Below are 21,509 nucleotides of genomic sequence, written 5' to 3'. Positions count from 1 at the left end.
TCACAGGGGTGGCCAGATGGGGAAACTCAGGGACAGTGGACAGCTATTCAAAAGTTGACACTTAAGACCTTTTATAAGCAAAGTGACAATCTTTGGCCATTTAAAAAACGATAGTGTTTCAAATATATGTATTTTTAATATGTGTACATTAAGAAAATTAAAATGAATAAAAACTAAAAACACAATGCTGAAAAAGCAGTTTCTGCTCTTGCACCCCTCTATAAAATAAACTGCTGTATTTTAGGCCAAAAGAACTGTTGTGTCTGATAGAACAATATGCCTATATGCTGCCATAGCAGATTCATGAAGCATTAGGTCCCAGAACTATTTTTCATTTGTCCGTTTTACACTGAAACCCCCCGTTTACAGACGTCATGCAACCGCTTTTGTTTCAACCCAGCCATAAAAAGAAGGAAAGTAATTATTTTTATTATTCAAAATGTCTGTCATTTTTGGCTTAGAATCATTAATTGATGTCTAACATTTCATTAAAAAAAAAGAAAAACAACCTAAAAAAAAATATTTACTCGCATATTTTAAAGTTTTAACAAATTACGTCACAATTTAAAAAATTGGCGTCTGTAAAAAAGTCACTGATATCTACCTCATAACTATCACTTAACTGTATTTTTTTCGTTACTGTCGCATTCCCCCCAATATTTTAGGTGATAATCGATCCAAACGGGAAAAAAAAAAAAAAATGTTTAAAAGATGAACATGAAAATCTCGATTACTCCTTGACGTCTGCGATTTCTGCATCGCGACCCCTGTTATATTACCATGTTTCACTCATTAAATCCCCAAAAATCCATCTGTGGCCATTCACATCTGTCTTGACATTCGATGATGCATGCTATATGGAGTTTTTGGATCGAAACAAGGTAAGTACACGATAATATCTGGTTAAAATCATGGCATCTTTAATTCTGCTCCCGCGTGCTCTTACCTCCAGTTAGGGTTTTGCTGTTTAAATTTCTTTTTTTTTTTAAGAATGCCCTCCTGTTCAACATTTTTCTTCCCCCAGAAAATTAACATTTTAAGCTTTCCAACGATGTATCACACGTGCAAATCGGACAATTTGGACAAATTGGGGGTCTCAGAGCAGAACTTGAAGTCACCTAAGTGTTTTCCGCCATAAACTGGTTGCAGCCGCAAGGACCATGAACACTGGCTGTGAACTCATGTTTCAGTGCCAATGACAGCCCTAGATGTGCATTTTGACTGGGAGGAGTGAATGCACAAATGTTCATTCGCACCTCCCAGTCAAAACGGATTCCACATCCAGCAATCCGGCGGCACAGTGGCAGGGTGGTTAGCACGTCCGCCTCACAGTTCTGAAATCAAGGGTTCAACCGGGCTCCGGCATTCCTGTGTGCAGTTTGCATGTTCTTCCTGTGCCTGCGTGGGTTTTCTCCGGGTACTCCGGTTTCCCTCCACATCCCAAGAACATGCATGAGGCTGATCGAACACTCCAAGTTGTCCGTAGGTATGAGTGTGTGTGTGCGCAAATGGTTGTTTGTCTTGTCTTGGCCTGCGATTGACTAGCAACCAATTAATGGTGTACTCCGCCTACTGCTCCTCGTTATCTGAGATTGGCTCGAGCTCCCCCGTGACCCTCGTGAGGACAAGCGGCTAGGACAATAAATGAATTAGTGTCCTGTAAGGGTTAATATAATATATATATACACCACGTTATTTGTGCATGAAAGGGTTAAAATCTTGGGATAGCACACCAAAACTAAAACCAATACTTTCAGGGTATCTAATATTGTAATAAACCGACCAGTAGACAACGATCAGAAATGTATTGCTTGTAGTGTGTGGTTTGTCAAAAGTGTTACTGCCATCAGGAAGCAGAATTTACCAAGGGTTCAACCGTGAAGCGCAAGCATGAAGAGGGGAGGAAGTAAAAGATTTTTTGAAGAGCTTACATATGATCACCTGATGCTTTCCATCTATCATGTCAATTTGTTATCGGTGATCACAAGCGAACTTTGCTATTTTTTTCCCAAAATTACACACAGTATTAAGTATTGTAAACCACAGCAAACACGCTTTTAGAAACAACATTTGGTGGGCTCTATATATGGCTTGTCCACAGCTTGCTGTCAAGAAAACCAGGAAATGCACTCATTGTGTCCCATTCACGAAATCAAACTCATGAAATGGGCCTGAACATGGGAAAAACTTGCTTAGTTCCCAAATGTGGTGAGATTTCCCCCAAAAAAGGTTTCAGCCATTTATAAATGTGTCTAAATTAGGCTTTGCTTTACATGTCATGCATGCAGCATTGAGCTGCATTGTCACCTCACCTTAGCCGGTGAAGGGGAAACTGGGTATTCAATAGCACGGTGCTGAATGGCGCAACAGTCTCCAATTTCAAATCTGTTGGTTTGCATTGGTGTTTACAAAAGTAATTGCAATAAAATTACAGACCACATAGATGACAAAATACTCATTTTTTGACCATGTTTCACATGGAAAAAATGGAGACAAACGTAATTCCACGATAGGTCACCTTTAACATCACACAAAATGAACTGTTCCTTGATTGAAATCCAGTGTACTACCAATTAAGATATAAAACCGGCCTTAATATTACTGGAGATAAGTGCACATGTCAGTGTCTTGTGTAGTACACAAAAATTCTTAGCACATAATCAAGGACAACTGCAGCTTGGCTGCCAGTTTTTCATGAGCCTCAGTATTACAATTAGTTTATCATCATCATGAGTCTAACATCCAAGGGTAGTACCATTCAAAAAGAAGCTGGGGCACTAGTGTGTTCACAAAAAATGATTTAATAGACTGTAAGCAAAGTCCTTGGCATTTCAAACGCTTTCCCACCGCTGTAAACCTAAAACAGTAATGTCAACCTTGCAAGTGTCCAAAAATGTTGGTAAGGAGTCCAAATGCCTAATTAATCTCTTTGAGAAACATGTCAGCACAGCATCCAGAGAGGGGGGAAAAACTAGGAACAAAACATTCCAAAGTTGATGTGTCAACTAGGCTATTTTAGACTATTCTGGTACAACGGAGGCAACTGTCCTACAGTAAAATAGTTGTCAATGTTACAGACGCCTTTCCGGCACTGAATATTTTTCTAGCCCAACTTAAATTTACTAAGTCACACATCAAATTATTATAGTTTTAAATGTTTTTCTCTGTATTGTTAGATTACATTATTCAAATGCATCAGTAGTAATCTGTTTGAAGAGGTGGTCAATGACACTGAGGATGCAAACTGAATTCTGAATCATACTGATGTCCAAAGAAGGTCAGGATGTTTTGATGAGGTCTAACTGTACAAAATTCACATTCAGAGAATGTCAATGGCTTGATGTCGCTTTCCATAATCCACAGCCCGATCTCCCTGCATGTCTCGATCGTCATCATCTGTAACAAAAGAGCAAACAAAATGAATTCTTTTTTAGGTACACATTCCTGTAAATGCAAACAAGGTAAACATTGTAAAATCATTAAGTATGTAAAGTATGTACTGTAATTTAAACATAACCAAGGATAAATGATGAAATCTGTTTTTGTCCGAACAAAATAAGTAACTATGAAGGCAACAGAAATTAAAGACAGATACAGTATGACTTCCAAAATGAGAATGAGAGTGAATATTGTTGTTTTGAAAGAACACTCACACATTGATAAACATTAGAGAGCTATATTCATCCACATGTGGGTCAGTTCGCACAGGTGGAATAGTGAAAAATGAAGCAGAGGCAGGAGATGACAAGTAAATCAGATTCAACCAAACACTCAGTTCCTTGGTCTGGCTTCATTGGCTGATGAGAAAATGTGTTTAGATCATGACTGTGCCTTCCTTGTTACTCATTCTGGACTGCATAGTGAACTAATTTTTTTCTTTGAGCCCAGAAATACAGTGTTATTATACTGTGCGTCTGTTTGATGATGGATTCAAGGATCAAACTCATGGCAATGTTAGCTACTCTAACAACAAACTGCTGGGGAAAATGCTGGTGGGAGGTTTGGCAGGAGAAGAGAAGTGGAGTGAGGAGGTGCGTGAGGAATGGTGAATACACATCTGGACAAACAATTCTGTCCAGTCCCCAAGCCTGGCTCACCTTGAACGTCTTCCTCCCCACCATCACCATCCTCTTCCTCATTGTAGGCCAGCTCAGCCTGCTTGTCCGCTTCATACTCACCCACATTGCCATCATCCCCATTGTAGTCCGCTAGCTTAGAGCCATGTTGCGGATCTACTGGGGACTCGATCTCGTCAAAGAACCGGCCTGCAGGAGGCAGAGAAGGGGGCCTCATCAGGAAGGGAGAGAAATGAAGGCAACCAAAGGGACAGTAAGTAGGAGGAGTGGAAATACTGTTCAGAAAATGCTTAAAGAGATAAGGGACCAAGAGGAAAAAGGATGAGAATGGACACAGAGGCTGACTGAAGTGCTTCATCCACCCTAGAGTTTACTATAAAATACTACATATTTACTTTAATTTTGGTTTGAGTCTACAGTGAGGGATGGTGTAGAGCAGAACACAGCTTTGAAAGTAGGGTATTAAATGGGGCGTAATTCTGATGGCAGACTGGCCCAAAATGTACATTACGTCTTAAAGGTGCTGAATTTCCCAGACATCCTTGTTATGAAAGTGCATAGACATGTTAGTTGAACACAAATGTGGATACATTATGATTACTAAAAGGTTTTGAAAAGGGCTTTTCCCTCACAAAGGGTAGTTTTCACATTGAATGTACGCTGACTTCTTTGGACTTGCACACGGACCCCAGATGTGCACTCAGTACAATTCATGCTGAATTTAATCAGGGTTCACATTGGTACATGCTCTATGCATTAGCATTCTTAAGTCAAATGACCGCGCGAAAGCAAAAATAAATGAATAAAAACATGGGCCAAAGCCCACCTTGAAGACATGCAAAGCTAAAAAGTATAAATAAGCTTCGTGAAAAACTGGTTGGTATCGGTATATCAAAGCAATGTCGATCTGTTTATTTTTTTGTTCGTCTATGGATACCTTTGACACTATGTTGTTACCTATCGGAACATGGCCAAAGTGGTGAAAATCCGGGAAATAGCGAGACAGGGAGTATTTCAAACTGCAGAATCTAGAATCTACCGAACCAAAATTGAGCTTTCAGGTGGATCTTGGAAATTGGATGCAAATAGAAAAAGATGCCTGACATAGATGAATGGTAGGGAAAATTTAAAGATAGGAGGGGGATTTTAAGTTTTTAAACAGACTTTTAGATGAAGTATTAACATAAGGTAAGAGTATGACAAAACAGGAAAAAGAAGGGAACTGGTTTCAGTGACAAAGCAGGCAGGAGGAAAAGCTCTTCTGGGAAGTGGCATGTGTTGTCAGTGCCCCATGAACGATCTTTAAGGCTGAAGGACAAGGCAGCAGAGCTAATGATCTTCACTAAGACTTTGAATCCAAGAATCCATCATGATGATGGATAAATGTTTACATTTATGCCACATTACATTGTGTGTATCCTACTTGGCAATAACCACCAGATTCTGAAATTTACTGCCATAGAATACCTCATGCTATGATTAAAAAAGTAATCTATTAACGTAACCATGATAGAGTACACAGCCCGATTACTTAATCTGAATTGAGGGAGACCCCAAAAAGTGTTAAAAAAAAATCATTTGACGCATTCTTGTCCTATAAATGTGGAGTATTGTATTATCAGATGGAAATGGGCAGTTCAATTTGGATTTGCACACTTGACAGAATATAAAAGGTCGCCTGACAATACAAGAAAATCAGCCCAAATTTTTACAAGAAACTATTTGCTCATACTTGGGCCATACTGGACTTAACGCCACAGGTGCTCCACCTTGTACTGTGGGATATTTACACCAAAAGACACATAACTCATGAGCCAGTACAAATGCATAAATTAGCCACACGGAATTTATAAACCAAAGGGTTCATAGTATTTGTAGGGGTGGGGGAGTAGTGGCTTATAGTAAAAAAATTAAAGATGCACGATAATAACGGTTACCAATAATTATTGGCCGATAATGGCAATTATGACGTCACACAGATAATCCAGATAAAAAAAAGAAAAAAATCAACTGATAAAGCAATTTGATAATTACATTCTTGTTTCAGCCTCCAAATGTACGCAATCAACGCAGTTTTGTCCAATTCTGCCCCGCAGCCTTAACCCCTCCTTCCTCTGAGACCCCTGTCACATGTGCATACTTTAAAATTTTACATATATCTTTTGATAGAAATGATCGGTTTGACGTTACTGGTTATCCGCTAGAAGGAGAAGGAAATTGTCAGCATCGGTTGAATAAGGTATTATCATACATCAGTAATAGAAATATATTATTGCTACTGGCGTAACTGGTAATGTCAGACACACAGACAATATTGACAACTGATAACAATTATGCTCACATCAGAAATTAATTATCTATTTCATGCCAATATGAGTATTGATTTTAGGGCTGTCCCAAATGACTAATTTTCTCCAGATTAGTCAGCCGACTATTTTTACGATTAGTCAACTAATCTAATAATTAAAAAAAAATATATTTTTTTTTTACTAATTTAGCAATTAATTTTTTGTTAATGCTTATCAATTCACAAACATTTTTAGAACCCTAAAATTATTTATTAAAGTACAAATAAAACCGTAAATAACAATAATAAATCACAAATAAGCAATGAGTCCAAATGCTGATAGAACTAGTGCAAAAGAATGGAATGTAAACAGATTCAGAACACTGACTTCGCCTTTCCAACATGATTCAGAACCATTCTTAAAAAAACACCTAGCATTAATATTATAGTATAGAACTTCATATAACAGTATTATAATAATTATAATAATTATTCATTGCCAATCAGATTTTTCATAAAGGGTGTCATTTTAAAGGTATTCTTAGTGTATAATCTGAATTCTGAAGTATGTGGAATTAACTCCAGAAATCGTTATTTATATGATGAACATGACATGCTTTTATTTTGAAATGTTCACCGGAAGTATGTTCGTTAAACAGCTAACTTCAGCTTTACACTCCGCAAAAAGCACTTTTTGTCATTGCATGTAGTGTCAGTGATATATATATATTTTCGTTTGAAAATGCTGTTAACCAGCTATTTTTCATGTTTGAAGTGTCACCTTTTAACCGCAAGTTTGCTTTCACAAGACGACTGCCAATGTTTTATAGCAGGTTAAAGTAGGTTGCCTTTTTCCCCCCATTCACCTCAGTGTAGCAGTGCTAACGTTACAGTGTTTAATATAGATGTGTTTTCTTATTTTGTATGTCTGAACTTTAATTCTACAGCGTGTTGATAAGAGAAAGGAACTGGAGTCTTATATGCCATCAGCACGCACGCACGCACCAATGTATGCACGCACGCACGCGCGCAGCATAAAACGCAGACATGAAAATTACCGCCCTCATTTTTATTTGCCGTGCGATAAATGGACTCATTGCATATCGCGACAGGCTTAGCAACTTCAATAAAACATGTCGTTAGTTAGTTAGATGGACTTACAAACTGGGTGAAGGCGCTTTAGGTGTTTTTTCACGGCCGACGTGCAGCCAAGCTTGGCATTGAAGAGACAGAACAAAAGAGTGGACCCACCTTTGTTTCTTTGAAACAAGTCAATGTTTTGGACACTCTGGTGCGCTTTTTTTGTGCTGCTTTCCCCGCTTGCATACAGAGCGTCCGACATTCTGAACTTTCCACGCATATATTTTTTTAACCCTTCATTAACCGTCGACGAGATGTTGTGCTCGTCGACGGATTTACGTCATCAATGACGTCGACTATGTTGATTTGTCGGGACAGCTCTAATTGATTTATTAATTAAAATGAAGTTTGCAGCCCCTGTACATGAGTTGGTCACTTCACACAATAACTAAGTTTAAAACACCACTTAAAATCCTTTATTTAAGGATGCTTTAAGTGAGGGAAAGAACCTAATCACTCATGGTGCACAGAGAAAATGAACAATAAATGGAAAAATAATAAATTCTACAAAACGCATCACATATGACTACTGCATCACCAAAAAGAAAGTCACTAATAAAAGCCGTAAAATGCATAAATGTAATTAAAAATCTGTGCAAAAGCCCAGCAAAACGCATCTTGGGAATTATCATTGCAGTGGCATGTCCTACGCTTGCCTGCCTCTATTTGAAATGCTTTGGTCGCCCCCTAACGACTCTTTCAGGGTAACTTGTGTAATCGTGATTTAACCCGAGATCTTGCATACTCATTTGAGGACATCAGATTCCTTTAATTTCTTAATACAGACATTTTGGCTTGAAGGAAGTTGTTACATTTATCCTTATTGAAGCACCCAGTGGGGCATCACAATACAATTAGCAATAAGATTTTAAGTCCATGACCGAATATGTCGGCATCGGTTGGATAGTTGGGATTTTTGAGTTGGACAACATCGGGATATCAGTTACTTGTTAAAAAGTCAGTATCAGACAACTCTGTTACCAAATATTATTATTATTGTTGATAATTAGTATGTTTGGGCCCAACCCAATTTGGGTAGAACCGTGTAGTATGCGGTCATGCCTATTTTTTTAAATTGTGTAGTTTGTGCTTGTTGAGATTATCTTTCAAGAGGATCTGAAACAATTATCCTGCAGTGGGTCATGATACTGGATTTCAATGGCCAGATTATTTTTGAGTGCAAGGACAGCCACTTTATGTGAATTTCTTTATATAGCATTTATAATATACACATATACAGTATGTATACAACACGAAAAAATAATGCTAAAAAAATAAAAGCTTTGCCACAATCCAATAATCATGATACACTAGCAAGGTTGTTTTCCAGCCGTTCAGAATCACAGACATTGTAAAATTGTGACTTCTAACATATTTACTTTGATGGTGGAGTGCCCCTCCTGGGACTTGGTCTTTGCGGTGTGGTTGGATGGGGTTGGGTACCTGGACAGGGTTACCAGGCAAAGGAATGCCCTTTAAGCGTTCACCTCCACCTTTGACATCTGGGGCTAAAAAGGAAAAAGAAAAAGATTTACCTGATATGACTGCAAGATTGCAGAAACTACCCCAGACCCTTAAAAAATGCTTGTGCTCATACATTTTTTTAAGCAGTAGAACATGTGTACCATAAAAAAAAAAAAAATGTGAGTGTCTGCATTAGAATAAAGAGGCACTCATGTCATTTTCCAATATTTAGCAGTTTCATACATTAGATATGTTGAGATGGCAGTGTTCCCTGGTTGAAATATGGAATCTATGTAGTTTTTTATTTGATTGCAATCACTTGAAGAAGTGAAGTCCCTTTGAAAACGCTTTTAAAAATCCTGCTTTATAAATAATGCAATATTTAAATGCAAAGCTTGGAATTTGCTGTTGTTTAGTTATAATACTCTTGCCACACGAGAAATTCTTGTCTTTGTCACTTGTTGTGACACCGCACAGCTTCCATTAGTCACCATTTACCCAGCTGGGAGCCACTTGCTCGACTTGCTTGCTTGCCGGTAAAAGTCTACCTCCTCACCTGGTTCTCCATCGACTCAGTACGTCTTCAACATTATGATAACCTCCAGCCTTGACTTGCTGCGTGTGTTGTGGTGTTAAGTGAGTGAAAGTGAATATCTAAGCTTTTTGGAATCAGGAATTCCGAGTGAAAGCTTGCCTCCTGACTGAAATATAGTGGATATTTATTTTGTATAATTGTCAGAGTGAAGTTTGGTGCCAATGAAGAATGATTGTAGTCCGCTTCTCTGCTGGGGTCAAAGTCACTACACCTACAGGCTTCCAGCCGTTACACCCTCACCGCCGATGGCCAACAGACCAATGAGTTGGAATTTAAAGATTGAATATTCAAATTTGATCCAGTTAGCCACATATTAATATGAAAATATGGATTTTGCAGAAGAGCAGAAAAAAGGGCCAATTAAAATGGCTTGAAAAGGGACATTCTGGGCACTTTCAACGGAAATTGTCATGCAAACCTCATAAAATAGCATCCATGGTTATATATGTACTGTATTTAAAAAAAAAAAAAAAAACAATTTAGTGCTGCTTTAAAGAGCAACTTTACCTCGAAGCTGCCTTTGCTGTTCACCCAGTTCATCTGCTTTGATATCTGATTTGTTGTCTTCTTCAAACACTATTGGCTTGTCTGCCAGTTTAATGACACCTGGGGCAGCAATCACAGCTGCCTGGCCTTCTCCTCTGTCCTGCTGGAGCAGAGGCTGGTCAAGAGATAAGCCCTGTGCCCCTGGGCCATCAGCTGCCCCAACACCTGGTCCAGCACCAGCACCCACTACCACATCATTGACTTCATCGCGCTTCTGAGTGATGGCTGGTTTCTTCAATTCTGTCAAAAAGAAAAAGGAGAAACAAAATCTATGGTTATAAAAATACTAAGTGCACACTGTCCAGGAAGCAATGGTCATTGGAAGCCCAATTTCAATGAAGTTGGGATGTTGTCTTAATGTTCAAACTGATTATTTGCTAAAAACAATAAAATCATCATCAAATTGGAATTTAATGGCTGCAACACATTCCAATAACAGGCTTTCTACAGGTATCAGCAAATCTCATTTAATGCTTTTTAATGACACTTTAAACTAATTTAATGCCCATGGCCAACTGCAGATAGTTTCACATACACAAATTGTAAGTAGTTGTCCGATAATGACTTTTTAACTGACATCCCGATATTGTCCAACTCCAAAAATCTGATATCAAACCGATACCAATATACTGTATGAGCTAATTGTATTGTGGCGCCCTACTAGATACTTTAATAATGATAAATTTAAAAATTTTAGGGTTTTCCAATAAACATTCTGTGACAAATAATAGAAGGACTTCAACTGAAGGTATGGAAACAGTGCCTATATTGCACCACTATATTTGTTGTTGAAATCAAAATAGTGCAAATAGTGCTTCTGGCTCAAAATAACAAAGGCACACAGCTTCAATCCAGTAAATGAGGTATGTAATGAGTTTATACTTCATTTTCTTTTAATCATTTATTGTTCATTTAATTTTTGCACCATGAATGCAAATGGTCTGCTCATATAACAAATCCCAAGCATCTTAGTTTGGAGACATCTCATTGTCATGGTCAATAAGCATAACTGCTCAGCTGTGACCAGCCCTTGTACAAAGGCAGTACGTTTCTATATTGACTTTGAAGGCATCGTGCATATTGGCTCAAAACCGATAATGAAAAAACAATGTCGATATTATCCGATATCATTTTAAAATGTGTTTATCCGCCGATGTTATCGGCTCTCTTATGCCATAATGATGTTGTGTTCTCTTATCCCGGCTACCGATAATATAAGACAACTCTTATAAATAATGTAAAAAAAAAAAAAAAAAGTTTTTTTTAACTGTCAAGTTAACATAATGTTTATTGCCTCGAACACTTAGTTTAATGCTTTTTAAGGCCTGAATTTTAACAAAATCCATGTATTGACTTTTAATGCTTTTTAATGACCTGCATTAACCCTGAAAAATGAGCTGGGGCAGGTGGCAAGAAAGAAAGTTGAGAAATGATCATCAAACACCAGTTTGGAACATCCCACAGGTGAACATGCTAATTGGGAAAACTTTCAACAAAAACTATCTTGTCTTTGTAGTTCATTCTATTTAATATAGGTTGAAAGTGATTTGCAAATCATTATATTGTTTTTATTCATATTTAACACAAACCCCCAACTTTATTGGAATTGAGGTTATACGTTGAGAGATCCTTTGTATTCCCATTAATTAATGTGTTCCGGACTACTTAAAATACATGCTATATTCGGCCTTATTATGGAAAACATGCATTTTGAGAATGTCCCCACAAATTAACCAACTAGTGTGTTACTTACCGAATTGAATTTCATCAAGCTTCCCCACCTCACTGTCTTCAATACCAGGCATGCCAGCATCACTGCCTGGCTTACCCATCATATCTGTCAGAGAATAGGCAGCAAAATCGCTTTGTGTTAATACAGCTGTCAGCCAGTATGAATTCCATATTTGAGACAACACAAACAAGCCAGCTACAGGACATTATGCTGTGTTGAAACCCAAACAAACCCTTTCAAACAAAGGTGTGGTCGAAACAACTGGTGATCTGCTATGAAAGTGCGTTTATTGTGAAAAGCATCTCCTATGCAACAGACAATGAGGAAAACATACTGTACATTGTCAGGAAAAATGTTTGGGCACCTGCTCCCATTATAATGGACAAGAAGGTAAATTATTTTCACATTGTCAACTGGTTCTATGTGTCCGGTATGAGTGATTGTGTTGGTATGGTTGTTGGGAGGTTAGAGTTCATCACATAGTCTATTCTTCTTGCACATGTTCAAACTAAAATTGGATTGTGTAAAGTTCCCCAAAAGAATGACAGGGAAAAATGCATGTCTTTTGAGCAAACAGAGTCAGAATGCATGGTGAAGAATTTGCAACAAGTGAGAAGCGACCGCATGCTTGTTAATAAAAAATGGTGGCCCTATTAAGACCAGAGCAGCAACAGAGCCATGGTAATAGTTTAGACAGAACTCGGGAGAAACGCATTAAAGAAAAGCTTTTTTTTCACAATATCACTCATTTGACTACCTCCACCACACATATTAGAGCAAATGCAAGTCATAGTGGTCAGTACCTTTTAAATCTAGACTATCACGGCGATGAGTTGCTGCTGTATGGCGCTCTTCAGTCAGACCCAGAGCTCCCTCAGCATGCCTTCCGGCCAATACACCCTTTTTGCCATCAATTGCGTTCTAAATTATCAAGAGGCAATAAAAATCCACATTATGAATAAAACACCCAAGTTAAACAACAAAAAGACACAAAGATCATGTTACATTGTGTGAAACACAGTAAATGCCAATATCAGACAGCTTGTTTAATTCATCATTACTGGTCATACTGAAATTATCAGCAAATACTAACCAGTCTTGGCTTTATGGCTTCATCTTCAAGATTTTTCTTTGATTCTTCATACTCCATTTTTAACTGTGCAATCTGACGTCCACACTGTAAACTGGTGAATACACATAATGCTTAAGTATCAAGCAGAGATTATAAATTACTAAAACAATTAGGGTTCAGTTCAGTTCACGTGGATGTATAGATCTGTTTCAGTTTTGTATGTTCAATACAGATCCCTTGCGTACCGTTTCTGTTATATTTTATGCATTTTTCATTCACTTTGTACTTTACTTTCGCTATATTATATATTTTTATTCTGTCGCTTTCATTTGTTTCTGGATGGGAATTGAACGGGGCATTTTGAAACGTTTCTCGGAGTAGCCATTAAATGCACTCTTTAGTTGTGCTTGCTAGCAGTCGAGTAACCGTGAGAGAAGCTGGAAAGGGACCCTTGTAACCGATTTTTAGCTGCTCAAAGGTGGCAAGAAGAGAGCTCTAAAGGTGGCGAATGACTGATGTTGCAGGTGCTCTTCCATTATGTACAGCAACTTTATGTTGTATGATTTCGGTGAAAAAAAAAAAGACCAAAACCACATTTCAAGTCACATTTCATACATTTCACAGAGAATTCTTTTTGCCTCTCTAGTTAAAAAAATACAGTTTTACTTGCTCAATTATCATTTATCTATTTATTTATTTAAAAAACTCAGAGTAATTTATTTTTTAAAATATTACCCAAACTTCTTTGAGTTATTTACACAAGTTCTGCGATTTACAATTTTAAATCTTAAAGCATTCTAAGTAATTTTTTCTCTTCATTTTTTTTTACCCTAAATTAACCGAACCGAGCATTTCAAGAAATTAGATTTTAGTGTATCTATCTCTAAATCTTACACGGAGTGGGTTAGAAACTGGAACGCTGCTACCACAAATTAAATCCCGAATAACTAAGCATTAAACGCTCCGTTCCAGATATTTGCTCAAACTTAATTTTTCTTTAATTTCACTAAGTACGTAGAGTACCAGTAAATAAAACTGCATAATTTGGGTAAAAAACTGTAGAAGTGTAATTTAAATGTAATTCCCCAAAATAACACATTTTCAAAATAAAATACAAAAATAAATAAATAAATAAATGCACTGTTCCAATTTATTAGGGTTCAAATAAACATTATTGATCCATGCACCAATCTGCACCTAAAAAATGCTCTCAGTTCCCAACAGGGTTGAAGTCATGGGGAGGATGGATGGCACACCATGTGTTTCTCTACTTTTATGCCAATGATGTAAAGCAGGGGTCCCCAAACTACGGCCCGCGGGCCGGATATGGCCCGCCTCCACATTTGGTCCGGCCCCCTGAACAATTTTTTCTTTTTTTTTTTTCTCAATAGTGTTATCTATTTCCTGGCTTTTTTCTGTGAAGAACCCAGAAAGGGTTATTTGGTTATTATCTATTTCATTAATAGTGTTATTATTATTTATGATTATATTATATTATATTATATGGCTGTCAAACGATTAAAATGTTTAAGCTCATTAATGGCAGCTTAAAAATTAATTAATCGTAATTATTCGCAATTCAAACCATCAATAAAATATGCCATATTTTTCTGTAAATTATTGTTGGAATGGAAAGATAAGACACAAGACAGATATATACATTCAACATACTGTACATAAGTACTGTATTTGTTCATTATAACAATAAATCAACAAGATGGCATTAACATTATTAACATTCTGTTAAAGCGATCCATAGATAGAAAGACATGTAGTTCTTAAAATATGTTAGTACAAGTTATAGAAATTTTATATTAAAACCCCTCTTAATGTTTTCGTTTTGATAAAATTCGTAAAATTTTCCAAAAAAAATTTAAACTAGTAGCTCGCCATTGTTGATGTCAATAATTACCTGAAACCCATAAAATCAGTTGCCCCCAAGCGCCAGCAGACGGCGCCAAAACACAAAAAACACAAGTGACAAATAGACATGACACTGTGCTGTCATTTTAATCTGTTTGAGCGGGGCATGTGCGTTAAATGCGTCAAATATTTTAACGTGATTAATTAAAAAAATTAATTACCATCCGTTAACGCGATAAATGTGACAGCCCTAATTATCATTTTTTAAATTTTCATTTTATTTACTTTTGTTCCGTGAAGAATCCAGAAAGGGTTATTTCATTGTGGCTTTCTGAAAAACAATACATTTTTACATTTAGGCACTCCTGCAATCGTCACACTTTTTCTGTTACAAACTGACCCGGCCCCTCATCAGAGAAGGGAAAACTTATGTGGCCCTCACAGGAAAAAGTTTGGGGACCCCTGATGTAAAGGCTGAGGTATTCCATGCAGTATGAGATTGAGGAGTGCTATGCAAAACTGAGCGGTCCAGATAGATGGAGTAGTGGACGGTTGGTGGATTACCACTATTTCCCTATAAGGCTGCAACATAGTAAGGAGGTATTAGAGTCTTGATTTGGGCCAGAGTCATGGGAAGTGAGCACAGGCCAACCACCGGCATGGGGAAATAAATCTCCGGAAGCATTTAAAACCTACCACTACTGGATTATGCCACTGGCTTCAAATCATAGTCATTTCCATTCAAGTCAAGGAAAAACTTTTATTTTACCCTCAGAATAACACACAATTGCTCAAAACTATGCTGTTGGAATTTGGATTCTTCCTACAATGGCCATAAACAACAACAACAAAAACAAAACAAAACAAAACAAAACAACAAAATCCCTCCCAGAGCATTCAGATGTCCCAAATACCTCATATATGGGCTGCTTGAATCTCTCTATCAGTGTTAAAATAACCTCTAAAAAGTTGTGGATTTTATGACTGAACATTTTCTTTTTGATTGTACAAAAAGAAGACAGCTTTTTGTAAAAAGAAAAAAGGTCATCATTATGCATGGCAATATGCCATTTCATGTTGTATGGAATATCTTTGTATCATCTGCTGCCATTAAATGTTCATATATATTGTAATTATCATTAGGTTTGTTTAAAAACATTTCAAATGCTCTTCATAGGTTGATGACTTAAAAATGATGCTGAATGTCATCTGTATCGACTCTTTGGAAATAAAATATGATATGCATAATAATTTGTAACGCAGTTCAAAGCTTGGAGCATTTTGAACAGTGTGACAAGACATTGTTGCTTTTACTCTTAAAATGCATTAAAATAAATAATTTGAGAGATTCGTAGTCATTTAATTTCAGATAATGACAGGTTCATCACACAGTGCAAAAATTACGAGAAAGCTCATACGAAACAAAACAAAAGACCATACCTTTCATATTCCAGCTTTTTCTCCAATGTGGTTCTATTCTTTTTAACCTCTCTTATCTGATCTTCCTGTTTCATGAATTCCTGCTTCAAATCATTCAGGTGCTCTAAGGGCATACAAAAACACACACAATACGTTTTATTCAAAACAGTACTAGTATAGTGTCAGTTACTAAGCTTACGTGGTTTATTTGGATGTTCTATTTGATTGTGCCATTTGCTAGTCAGTTAGATCTTACCTTTTAGCCTCTGCACTTCTGTCATTTGGGTTGTAAGCTCACCCTGTAGCTTAACCTAGACAATACATAGAGGGGGAGAAAACAAAAAAAAAGGTAATTGTTGATACAGTATTATTTAGATTTTATTCACTACATTAAAAAAAACTATTAAAAAAAATACTGTTGTTATTCGTCTTGTGACCCTTTAGAAAGTTTAAATCTCCTATCTTAGTATCATGGAGGAATTGTCCCAAGTCTTAACAATTAATTTACAAGCTGATTATTCTCATTATTCATAGTTCACGCTATGACACCATCTCATTCTCAGCTCATCTTGTTCATTTTTGTGTTTTTATTTTGGACTATGGCTTGTTGTACTGCTACAGTAGTCAAGAAATCATTTCTGTTATCCAAGGTGGTAGTTATCATGACTAATGTCATGACAGATCTCAGGCATAGGATAGGATGAAACTATTTTTCTTCTTTACAAGGGGAGAGGTGACATGATGGCAGTAGATTATAAACTTTTGATTAAAACATTATTCATTTATTATTGCAAAGATATTTATTCCCATTTATTGGTTCATTTTACTTGATATATTCATTCCAATATTGTTCGTCTAAGTGGATAAGTAAAGAGTGCAGCTCTCAGGCTCTCTGAAGCAATGAACATAACATAGCTGCTAGTACAATTCCACTTTTTTGTGAGCAACTTCAAGGGTTAACATGGGGGCCTGCCTATTCGCATTAGGAATAACTAAAACTATGTGTTGAAAGGTCAGAGCGGAATCTGGGGTACTCTAGGGGATTCAGTCTTGGCCAGCAACCTTTTAATTGCTATTTTCTTAATAAACGTATTTAGCTTAGGTGATTATTACTTTTTTGTTCCTGAATTGTGCACAGTCATTTCCTGTTGACTGAGAGGACTAAAAAAACTATATAAAGAAGAAAATTAACTTTTTTCTTCTTCATCGTCTATTGATCAATGTGTTTGACTACAGTAGGGATGGCAAGCATTAAGTAGAGGTGGCTGTGGATCAGCCAGTACTTCCCACTTATATGTTGTTTGATTGTCTCACAGGGCAGCTGGACTCAAGCCATGTTTAGAGGCTACCGGAAGCATGAGACCGCGAAGGACTGGCTGGGCCAAACTGCCAGCACAAGAATTGAGAATGGCAAGATGGCCATGCAGAGGCTGATATATCAAAAATGGACATTGAATTAAAAACCAAATAGTTTGGTCTCTGGAGGGCCTGCCACCCCATGAAGTGTGAAATTACACAGCCCAGCCAAGTAATTTCCCTAAAAAAAAAAAAAAAAATGCATCTGCAAGCTCACTCGATTGTCAAGAAAAAAAAAGTAATGGGGTGGTGTGGTATTAATGTTGCGCATTATATCCACTGCATGCACTAAATTGACATTTTCACACTGAAAGAATGACATGTTTAACTTAACAGCTTTGGTGGTTCAGGGGTGAAAATACAATAGATGCTTCGAGTTTCTTTCGGTGGGTTTGGCTCCACACCTGAATCGGTAGCCACTACAAATCTCCAAGCTCTTTCATCATCATCAAAATACTAAATTGTACTCCTGTTAGCACAACTCCAGTAGGGGATAGCTAGGTAGGTAAGAACTGGCTGATTTCAACTGGACCCTAAAAGAAAGTTGACAAGTATATTCTAATTGTTAAATCTTGTCTTATTTTGACAAGATCATGTTATGCGCATTGAATATTAGGGTGCAGTCCGTCTTTCGCCCCCAAGTCAGCTGGGATGGGCTCCAGCACCCCACGGCCCTGACAAGGATAAACGGTATTGAAAATGTTTAGCTTAGTTCTTATAGTTTGTCTATATGTTATTCATTTGATTGTACACTGTCTGAGCTGCTGCAATGCCTTAATTTCCCTTATGAGGGATTAATAAAGTATTTTCTTATAGATGTTGTCTTCTATGCAACAGAGAACAGCCCCAGCATAATAAACCCAGACATATTTTTAAGCAGAACAAGTTTTGTTTGTTATGGGGGTTAGAAATATTAAATGAAATATTCTTGACAAGAACTGAAAAACAATTGAGCTCAGGGCTCAGTGAAAGCAGCCCCAACCTTTAACAAACTAACAAACCACGCCTACAAGGAAGTCCATGTCTTTGTCCATCCGCCTGCATATGTCAGATGTCAGCATATTAGTGGGCGAAGAAATGTTTACATTGGCTTGGAATGTATGTAAAGGTGGAACTTGTGATTATTTTTACACTGCATCTACAAATGATTTGCGGCACTTTTTTAACATTTCATTAAATCTGATTTCTAAAATGAAATGATTTGTATGTATATTATACTGTATGCTCATACTGTCAAAAATAGGGTACAGTTTATGTAGTAAACTATATGGATTTTTAATTTTAAACAGTTTGGAAGCTATGCAGAGTACATACGGTCTTTGCAAAAGTTGTATTACACAAAGAGTTAAGCATATAAGCAGTGCCTTCGCAACGCACAATTGTACTCCCAATGGAATGACAACTGTTCCACTGCCCAAACATCAAGTCGCACACAAAACATGAGCAATACTCCTACAAAAGTAAAAAAAAAAAAAAAAAAAAAAAACTTATATGATAAAGATGTATTATCCTGTTGGGGATTCTATTTTTTTGTACAAGATAACTAAAGTATCATAGCCACTCATTAAAAACATAAGACTGAGCATTGTTAGATTTTTAAAAAAAATTCTACAAACATCTCATGCTAGGCTCTGATTTTATGTGACCACAATCAATTCAGTCAGGGATTCTTGAGAGAAAAAAATACACAAGGGCAGCTAAATCAAAACTTTGGTGTACTAGTACAACAGAGTACTTTGAATAAAAAGGAGCGCATTGCTCCTAGGGACACTACCTTTTCATCAGTGCACTTTTTGACAAGTGCGTCTCGGGCCTGCAACTTGCCCTCCATGACGCTGTAGTCTCCATCCTTCTTGTCCAGCTGCTTCCTGTGCGTGTCCACCTGCGCCATGAGCTCCGAGTTGCGCTTCTCCAGCCGGCTCCTCGCCGCGTCCGTGCGCTTCACCCGCGATTGCACCTCCACCAATTCATCCAGCAAGCGACCGTGCTTGTTGGATACGGTCCAGTAGTTGAACGCCAGTATGGCAATGATCGCCATGAGGAAGATGAGGATGAAAGACGGGAGGCGGCCTCCTCGTCTGTTTGCTCCGAAACCGATCATGTCCGAACACAATTATGAAGTGTCACTTGAGCTTGTTACCTTCTGGCTCAGAAAGAGTACTTCCCTGGTGTGAGAGACATCCGCGTACGTGACATGCCGAGTTTATGCGGCAACCGCTCAGAAACAAAAACCCCAAAAGCAAGTCATGAATGGTCAAGACTTCTCACATCTCTCGCGCTTCACTCCCCGTCGTCTTCCTTCCGCATAACGGGCATCCCCCTCCTGCCCGCCCAATGTCAGCCCGAGGAGGACGTGGCCTAGCCCAGCTGGCAGAGTGTAACACTACACACAGCAGACGAGACGTGGAAGTGGATCTCTGCACGGCTCCGTGGCAGACGAGCGAGGACGCGCAAACGATACAGCTAACTCAAGCTATTTAGCATTAGCGCGCGCCTTTAGTTCTTTTGACACAAATTCACGAAAAATAGTCAGAGGACGGATACTTTTATTGCAAGGGTTGAGTGCAACAATTCAACACGATTATCTTCGATTACGAATTAACATTACGTTTGCTCACCAAACACTGCAGTCCGACTCCGGTCTCTTCATCAGCTCGAAACAAACAATGAGTGCAAATACAAACGCAATCGCCGCCTATTCCCGTGCACCAAGACGTCAAGTTGTTTCAAACGCAAGACGATAAAAACGAGCTAAATTTGAGCAAACCTTAAGAATATGCGCATTATTTCACATCGCTGTCTTCCAGCGTCTGATTTCTGTGCTGAGTCGAGTTAGCAGGGATGACCACAACGCTCCTTCAAGATGAAGCGGATATGGTTTTCAAAATAAAAGTAATCAATTTTGCAAGGAGTCGCGTGGCAGTCTGCCAAACACAAGGAAACTACATTACTATGACTTAACATTTTATAGCAGGGGTCATCAAATACAAATTTTGATGGTCCACAATCATTTTTTTCATACAAGCATGGGTCCATTTATTAATGTTGGTCAAGTACAGGGCAAGTAGAAGGTGGTAAAGGTGGTTTTATTTTGACCAAACAAAAATACAATGCACATTCTGATTAGATAAAAAATAAATTAACAAAACATTTTCTTGACTTAAAAATACAGAAAAAACAAACAAACATGCAAGTAGAATGTTTACACATGTACACTAAATAACTGACAAGATCTGTCATTAAGGTGCAAACAAAAACTATTGACAGTACATTTTGTAACTGTAAAACACTGCTGGGCAAAAAAGAAAACGTGCAAGTAGTACTGTGCATGTTCACATGTACAGAACATAAATGACAAGCCCTGTCAAGGTGCAAACATAATGAATATTGACAGTAACTTTAACTGTCAAACACTGCTTCATGAGAGAAATTGCATTTGGGGGTCACAGAGCTGTTTACTGACATCATCAGCCAGAACTTCAGTGCGTCTTGCGGTTGATGAATCTGAGAGTGAGAATTGTTTGATTTTGTTGTCATTTCCTCCTTTCCTTTTCCTTTCGAACATTGCTGACATCACAGTCATACACTCTTTTACTATTTCTCCATCAGAGAACGGCATGTTTGGCCAACACCCACGAGACTGAGTGAGCACCCCGTTGCAATTTGTTGTTGTGTCATAGATTTAAAAATAACATTGCTTGACTCATGATATGACTGCTTCAACCTGCTAATTTCTTGCCTTCTCGATTCTGATTTAAAAGGAAACTTATCTTCAAAAGAGCTGTGCTCTTTCACATAATGGCGTTTCACATTTTCACTTTTTATCGGAGCAACTGTACCAGCGTATTAAGCACATAGGTTTGGTATTTGCAGTTGGTAAAATGGATGCATATTTGTCAGTCCATTCCTCATTGAAACGGCGATTTTTGTTGTCCACTTTTCTTCTCTTGGTCAATTTT

The 21,509-nt window shown here is 37.7% G+C and overlaps 1 protein-coding gene across 3 annotated transcripts; it reads right to left on the bottom strand.

Moving 5' to 3' along the window:
* Nucleotides 1-2,766: 2,766 nt before the first annotated feature.
* golm2 (golgi membrane protein 2) lies at nucleotides 2,767-20,407 on the bottom strand. 3 transcript variants are annotated; one of them, XM_057830679.1, is made up of 12 exons: nucleotides 20,318-20,391; nucleotides 19,819-19,933; nucleotides 19,325-19,715; nucleotides 16,451-16,505; nucleotides 16,216-16,318; nucleotides 12,934-13,024; nucleotides 12,644-12,761; nucleotides 11,862-11,945; nucleotides 10,070-10,348; nucleotides 8,883-9,011; nucleotides 4,098-4,265; nucleotides 2,767-3,396 (listed from the first exon to the last, which is right to left on the bottom strand). In XM_057830679.1, the coding sequence occupies exons 3-12, from the start codon at nucleotides 19,649-19,651 to the stop codon at nucleotides 3,320-3,322; spliced, it is 1,431 nt and encodes a 476-aa protein (XP_057686662.1). In that variant the 5' UTR covers nucleotides 19,652-19,715; nucleotides 19,819-19,933; nucleotides 20,318-20,391; the 3' UTR covers nucleotides 2,767-3,319. The 3 variants fall into 3 exon arrangements, with proteins under 3 accessions (XP_057686662.1, XP_057686589.1, XP_057686735.1); XM_057830606.1 differs by having other exon boundaries at nucleotides 19,819-20,407; XM_057830752.1 differs by lacking the exon at nucleotides 4,098-4,265 and having other exon boundaries at nucleotides 2,768-3,396; nucleotides 19,325-20,407.
* Nucleotides 20,408-21,509: the final 1,102 nt, after the last annotated feature.

This window comes from Corythoichthys intestinalis, chromosome 1 (genome assembly GCF_030265065.1).
Source record: "Corythoichthys intestinalis isolate RoL2023-P3 chromosome 1, ASM3026506v1, whole genome shotgun sequence".
Taxonomy (NCBI): Eukaryota; Metazoa; Chordata; class Actinopteri; order Syngnathiformes; family Syngnathidae; genus Corythoichthys; species Corythoichthys intestinalis.
This window is presented reverse-complemented; position numbering and strand designations above follow the sequence as displayed.

Bases quoted from the DNA above. Each gene is read 5' to 3' on its own strand.
- golm2 (XM_057830606.1), bottom strand. From the start codon at position 19,651: ATGATCGGTTTCGGAGCAAACAGACGAGGAGGCCGCCTCCCGTCTTTC. The intron at 9,012-10,069 runs GTAAAGTTGCTC...TTTCCTTTTTAG, and splicing joins ACAGCAAAGGCAGCTTCGAG to CCCCAGATGTCAAAGGTGGA. The intron at 3,397-4,097 runs GTGAGCCAGGCT...CTTTTGTTACAG, and splicing joins TGGGGAGGAAGACGTTCAAG to ATGATGACGATCGAGACATG.